At 34.6% G+C, this 7,750-nt stretch overlaps 1 protein-coding gene across 1 annotated transcript in view; it reads right to left on the minus strand.

Moving 5' to 3' along the window:
• Window positions 1–7: 7 nt before the first annotated feature.
• Window positions 8–7,750, minus strand: part of MSH4 (mutS homolog 4) — a 42,435-nt gene continuing 34,692 nt past the window's right edge. Inside the window, exons 15-17 of the mRNA XM_012801678.1 lie at window positions 4,128–4,302; window positions 2,587–2,675; window positions 8–244 (exon numbers count right to left, since the gene is read on the minus strand). Of these exons, the coding sequence (XP_012657132.1) occupies window positions 50–244; window positions 2,587–2,675; window positions 4,128–4,302 (459 nt within the window). The 3' untranslated portion in view covers window positions 8–49. The remainder of the gene's footprint in view (window positions 245–2,586; window positions 2,676–4,127; window positions 4,303–7,750) is intronic.

Raw genomic sequence — 7,750 nt, forward strand, 5'->3', positions numbered from 1 at the left:
TCTTTACATTAACATATATTATTTCAATAGTGTAAGATATGAATTGTCATTATTCTTCAGTCTTTTCTGGAACTTGTTCAGCCCTGGGAAAATCACCTTCATACTTCTTCTTGAGATTAATTAAATATGTTCGTAAACTGTCTGGATCCAACTGAGAATTTCTGGCAGTCTGAACAAGCCTCGTGGCTAGATGGTACACAGCTCTCTGTCCTTCCATCTCAGGAGGGGTACTCCTTTGGGTTTGCTGTTATTGAAAATATATATACATATAAATCAAAATATGTATGCTTTAATTTTGATTTAAGCCATACTTTATGTTCTACCTCCTTCCATAGAAATATGGAATTCAAGAGTTAACTAATTCCTTAGGATAAGTGAACTCCATTTCAAACAACATGATGTCAAAGAGTAATAGAAAAGCCACCAGAAACAGGTTCTACAAACACTTTCTCATTTAAAGGTATGAAAAACAGTATTGCTTATTAACATGCAGTAATCATACGTTCAAATGTTGCCCACGAGCACTACTCCGCTTTCTCCTACTTTAATTCCCCAATAGAAAAACTGGAGGACAGAATGTGTCATCAGAAAACTGGTTACCCGGCTGGATGCGGCAGCCTACGCCTGTAATCTAGGAGGCCAAGGCTGGTGTATCACCTGAGCTCACAAGTTCAAGACCAGTCTGAGCCAGAGCGAGACCTCATCTCTAAAAACAGCTGGGCCTTGTGGTGGGCACCTATAGTGCCAGCTACTTGGGAGGCAGAGGCAAGAGAATCTCTTGAGCCCAAGAGTTTGAGGTTGCTGTGAACTATGACATAACAGCACTCTACCAAGGGCGAAAAAGTAAGACTCTGTCTCAAAACAAACAAACAAACAAACAAAAAACTGGTTGCCCCTAAAAAGAGTATGTATGTCCATGTAAATTTCTGAAGCCTAAGAGAAAATGTGGCCTGATGAGTAAATTACATTTTAAAAACAAACAACATAAACAGCTATTTGAAATTATGCCTTAATTTGTAATAAACTATACTTAGTGATACAAAAAATAATATTTAACTGAGAATGACAATATGAAATTGATGGTGCCAGGAAGCTTAGGTAATGACATGCAGAAGAATGACAGTGAACGCCTATCTCCCTATCTCCTACAATATATTAAAGTTAACTTGCAATGGATTAGTGACTTAAATGTTAAGACCTGACATCCTAAAAATATTAGAAGGAATCCTAGGAAAAACTATCTTTGATATTGGCCTAGGTAAAAAAAATAGGACCCCCAAAAGCAAACACCACAAAAATAAAAATAAATAAATGACCTTCAATTACACTAAAAAGCTTCTGCATAGGAAAAGATGCAATCAACAGAGTAAATACTTGCAAGCCATACATTTGATAAATGCCTAACATCCAGAATCTATGAGGAAGTCAAATCAGCAAGAGAAAAAGAAAATAACCCTACTAAAAAGGGGGTAGAAGACAGAAATTTTTCAAAAGAAGACATATAAATAGCCAATGAACATATGAAAACAATGCTCCATCATCAGGAAAATGCTAATTAAAACCATGAGAAACCACTTCATTCCTGTCAGAATGGCCACTGTCAAAAAGTAAAAATAATAAAACAAAAAAACCCAAAAAAACCCAGACACTGGTCTGGATGCAGTGAAATGGGAATGCCTGTACACTGTGGGGAGGTAAATTAGTGCGACTTCTACTGGAAACAATACAGAGATTCCTGAAGGAACTAAAAGTAGATCTACCATTTGATCCATCAATTCTACTACTGGGAATCTGCCCAAAGGAAAAGAAACTACCTAAAAGAAAAGACCCTTGCAACGATATGTTTATCACAGCACAATTCACAACTGTAATGATATAATGACTGCGCCTGACCTCAAACCAAAAATGTTTTATGAAGTAAAAAGGATCTTCTCATAAAGGTCCATAAAGAAACTATGTTCTTTATTTTAAATATTTTAATCATTAATATCAATTACTATAGATATGGGTAGGTCAAAAGCCATAATGAAAATGTACATTAAAATTGTGTGTTTTAATTTTAAAAACAAACTTTAAAAATTTTTTTTCTGAAGGGGTGTGGTGGCTCACGCCTGTGATCCTACTACTCTGGGAGGCCGAGGTGGGAGGATTGCTTGAGCTCAGAAGTTCAAGACCAGCCTGAGAGCTGGGCTCCGTGGCTCATGCCTGTAATCCCAGCATTCTGGGAGGCCAAGGTGGGTAGATTGCTTGAGCTCAGGAGTTCAAGATCAGGCTGAGCAAGAGAAGACCCCATCTCTATTAAAAAAATAAATAAATAAATAGAAAAACCAGCTGTGCATGCATTGTGGCAGGCATCTGTAGTTCCTGCTATGCAGAAGGCTGAAGTGAGAAGATCCCCTGAACCTAGGAGTATGAAGGTTCTGTGAGCTATGATGACGCCATGGCACTCTATCAAGGGCGCAGATTGAGACTCTGTCTCAAAAATAAATAAATAAATTTTAAAAAATCAGTTTTTTCTATATATATTTTTTCCTTATCCGATTGTAACTCAGAACAAATAATTCTTGCTGCTAAAAAGTTTCTTACTAGAATTTTTCCTGTAATTTGAGTTGTGATTTCTCTAGCATCCAAAATAATTGATGATGGAAGTGATGACGCCTCTGCAGCTTTTAATCCTAAAATTACAATAATAAAATGGGATTCAGTATTATTATTGCTGGTATTTTTATGTTTGTTTGAACTAGTATTTTTTTCCTCAGAGAGAAGCTTCCTTCTATAGGCAAATAGAACTCAATTCTCAAATTAAGTTTTTCAAAGTTCCAGATGACAACTTACCAATTATTAGTTTTAATTAATTGTCTAAAATATGTAAGGCAAATTAGAATATCAATTACCTTTCAACATACATCTGAGACAGCAGAAAGAAAAATAAGTAATTAGAAAATAATAGCATTGAAATTCTAATTACAAATATAGTTAGTTTTAGGTCAAAGGACACAAGGGTTTTTCAGAGGAGGAGGACATCTGAACACAGAGGCACTCCTCCGCTGAACACCCATCTCCTAGCATGTTAATGAGACAAGTTTCTCAGAAGATGTAATGGCAGGTGAATACTCTTTATGCAAATTCAAATAACTAAATATTATTCTCATGTTTCCAGGGCTTAATTTTATTATATCAATGCCATATAGGCTTTCTCCTGTGTGCCAAGAGTTTACTGTATTTACTGCTTTAGAAGCAATACCAACATTTATTGATAAGTTATTATTGATAATTGCTAGGTACTCTGGCAGGAAGTTCACCTTTGACAATTTATTGAATCTTCACAACTCTACATATACGAAAAGCTATCCCCATTCCATAGATAATGAAATTGATTAAACATCTGATACAAATGAATTATCCACATGACTTCCCTTTTCAAATAGCAAGCACAGATACTTGCTGTGCTTTTTTTCCCTGGAAAGGTCATATCCATAACTAAAATAATTTTTGGACTTACATATACAGATCAATTAAAAATTCTCTGAATCTATAAGATTTGCTGATTTAAACAGAATACATCTAATCAAGTTTAGGAACATCACATGGTTTGGTAATACATTGTCTTGGCAGGTTTTAGATTTCATTATCAAACACACTGAAGCTGAAGAAGAGGAAGAAAGAACTCCACTACTGAAAGAGTGTGCAGGGAAATATACAACTTTTGCTGTAAAATCAATATGCGAACATAAACTAAATGACATTTTTCTAAGATAGAAACTAAGATTTCTAAGGTGACGGTATTTGGAGATAGGGACTTTAAAAAAAGCAAATAAGGTCAAATGAGATCATTAGGATAGACTCTAATGCAATATAAGTAGTGTCCTCTACTACAAGATACTAAAAATGAGACAAGTTTCCTGTGTCATTTTATTTCTACACAGCTATTGGTTCCTATAAGTTTAAAAGAATATATATACCTATATATGTAATATGAGTTTAAGATAGAAAATGAAGTTTAAGAGAATATAAGCCCTCAAAAGATTGAGGGAATGTTTAGATAGCCACGGAAAGGAGAAATGAAAGTTTATCTGAGTAGACGATGCCGTGTTTCAATGTGTGGGTATAATTTCTACACACAATACCATAATTTTTTTCTTCTGTGAGTCCCTTTGAAAGTTTATAGGTATACAAAATTGCTTCTTTATTTCTTGAAGTGTTCTTTACATGCTGAACTTCAAAATGCATGTTTTCCACATTAAGATACAGGACATCTAACTGGCACAGTTCCAGAAAATGTGTAGCAAACAGTGTAAATGCCTGGAATACATAACAGACAATGAATGTTAGTACTTTTTAAATTAACTAGAAATTCTATTTTAACTATATAAAATAGTTTTATATTTATAAAATTCTATTTTAACTATGTAAACATACAATTAATTTAATTTTCCAAGTAGCTTGGCAGAGATTTTAAGAATGAAATTAATAACCTGGAGCCTAACATGATCAATCCCTTTTTAAGTGTTTTGAAGATTTATATCTTTATATTCAATGATGGAAGTATGTATATTATATTTGCACATACAAATATATGTTACGATATGGGAAAGAGAATAAAGCCAAAAATAAAATCATAAGAATTCAATTAGCAAATTGTTCAGGGCCTGTATGTTTCAAGGATTGTGCTAGGCACTAAGGGTACTAGTTTAGAAAAATAATAAATAACTTTAAGCTCCTTAGAAGTAGCAACATCATATTTTTGCTACATTATTTATACTAGAAAAGGATATACAAAACTAACACTAAAACTACTATTCTTACCTATAGAGGAATGCTTTAAAGACAAATATATTAGTCAGGGTATTCTTTGGGCTACATTGTAAGAAGAGTTGTCTTGGGCCACATATTAAACACACAAAAAACAGACCAAAAGGATGTGTGTGTGTCTAAAGAGACCACTGTAAAAAATTGGCTCTTGCAACTATGGAGGATGATGAGATCCAAGATCTACAGGCAGCAAGCTTGAGACCCAGGAGAGCCAATGGCCTGGATTTTGGTCTAAATACAGTCTCTAAACACAGAAAAAGCCAATGCTTCAGTTTGAGTCCAAATGCAGAAAAGAACCAATCTTCCAGATAGAAAGCGGTCAGGCAGGAGGAGTTCCTCTTACTCTTGGGAAGGTCAGCCCTTTTTTCTATAAAGGCTTTCGATTTATTGAGTGAGACCTACTCACACCAGGGAGGGCAACCTGCTATACTCAGCCTACCAATTCCACTGTTGATCTCTTCCAGAAACACCCTCACAGACACACTTGAATAATGTTTGAAAAATTAAACATCATGTATCTACCCCTTGTCAATAGGGCACCTATTCACATCTCCTTACACCACCCTTAATTTCTAAATGGAAACAAGGTTGTGACCCCGCCTACTATGATAAAACAACAAAGGAAGCACTAACGCCTTCCCCAGAAGAGGAGGTGAAGTCCTTGAGTGATGTTTATTCCTCACCTCAATATCTTACAACTTAAACATTATGATATAAACTTAGCAATATGTAAATAACATGACATCTAGTTACTACTTCTTATGTTACATGATAAGGGAATAGAGAGAAAAATAAAGATATTTGCTTAATACTCACAAACTTATTCATACAAAATAAGGAAGAAATAATCATGATAATTACAGTCCTCATTTTTGTAACATAGTGACAGTGGCTAATTATAATCACCTTCTACTACCTATCCCGTATTCTTTTTGCCTTTGGCAACCCCTTAGCTAGCCAGGGTTCTTCACCCAGTAAGGTGATCAAAAACTTCATTCCTGAAGGGTCTTGGCCATTCACAGTCCTGCCAGGACTGGGTTGTTATAGTTTTCCATTGACCTTAACCACAGGATGTAACAACACAGATACCCAAAGGCAGAAGTGTCCAACTTTTTGGCTTCTTTGGGCTACATTGTAAGAAGAGTTGTCTTGGGCCACATATTAAACACACAAACATTAACAAAAGCTGATGAGCAGCAAAAAAGGTCTGTGTATAATTTTCAGATCCCACCACCATAGATATGCTATAAAGTTCCCATGTAACTTCCAATTTATGCAGCAGCCTGTTCAGGGAGTCTTTTAAAATCATTGGGCAGACCTCAAGTTTGCAATCATTAATATAGAAAATGTATAATTTCTAAGTATTAAACATCTTTTTATATGTTTTATTATAAAAGTAAAGTGGGCAACATAAAACTAGGGGGATATTTGACATTGCATTTGAGAAACTAATGCACCAATACCTGGTTCTATGAAAGTAGTTGGAATTCTCAGTGAGTTCTCAAGGTGCTCATCAGATATGTGTATTTTGGTTCTAATCTTACTCTGAATGTGCTTCAGTATTGAAAATAGTTACTCACAAATGTAGGTGCTGCCACAAAGCAATTGCATGACCAAGGCATAACTGTGAAGCCAGGGATGTTTATATTTGCATCTGGTAAGACAGGACCTATGACGTCCAGTCAAGAGACAAGATGCAATTTCCCTTGAGGCTGGATGTCAGATTGCAGCTCTATGGATTCCATTGGAAAGCCGGCAGGTTACATGTTTATGTCAACAAAATGGAGTCATAAATGCACCAAAATATTTATTTCTCTGGAAATCTTGTAATTTTTTGAATTCTTTTATCAAATTGAAAAGTAAGGCTGCATATTTTTCACTCTTTACAGGACTGTGTTTAGCCAATGTGTTGAAATGCATAAAATTGTTTGCCATAATTTCAGTTTCATTTGGAATGCTGTTATGGTTTGAAACATTATATTGAGAAGTCAGTTTTCACCTTGAAGACTTATGTTTAACTCACTTGAATGAATGGTTAAATAGGCTAAAAAGGCTAAACCTGTAAGCTAGTTTTCATCATCAAGTTCTGGCACAAATTTGGTTTTTGACACCATAAGTGACTTGATAACATGTTGCAAATCATAAAATCTTCTCAACATCTCACCTTGACTTAGTCACCTTACTTCCAAAAAAGTAAATGATTTTATCATAGTCAGCATCAATACTTCTAAGGAATTCCTGGAATTGGCAATGATTCAATCCCTTGGCCCTTATGAAATTCAGTCTTGATTATGATTTGCATGACATTATCCATTTTTAAAAGTTTTGTGCATAAATTTTCTTAATGTATTATGCAATGATACTTTAACAAATGTTGAGTTTTGGGTGGCAATGGCGTCTTCTTCCATTAATTTTACAAGTCCTTCTCCTTAACCTACCATTGCCAGGGCACCATCAGGAATTATACCAGATATGTTGACAATGGATAAAGAACATTGCTTTAACATATTTTTTACTGCTTCATATAAATCTCTTGATTTAGTTGTTTATTTTAATGGCACTCAAGAAGCCATTTCTTCAGTGACATTATATTCATCATCAATACCTCTACTATAAATGGCAAGTTGAGCCATATTTGAAGCATCGGTGCTGTCATCCATCACCAAAGCATAAAATTTAACATTAGCAGCTTTATTCTCCAAACTTCTTTTGATAGATTTTCCAATTTCTTCACTTGGCCTGGCTATAGTCTGGGGGGACAAACTGAATTTAGAAACCTGTTTTTGTTTTTTTCAAGGCAAATTATATCTGTCATGCTTTCCAAACATTGCTTAATAAACTTCCCATAAGTAAATGGTTTTGTTTTTTGCTATTAAATATACTACCACATAACTAGTTGTTATTTTATTTCAATTTTTATTTATTTCTTCTTTTTTTT

Source organism: Otolemur garnettii, unplaced genomic scaffold, assembly GCF_000181295.1.
Source record: "Otolemur garnettii isolate 467f Iridium unplaced genomic scaffold, OtoGar3 scaffold00010, whole genome shotgun sequence".
Classification (NCBI taxonomy): Eukaryota; Metazoa; Chordata; class Mammalia; order Primates; family Galagidae; genus Otolemur; species Otolemur garnettii.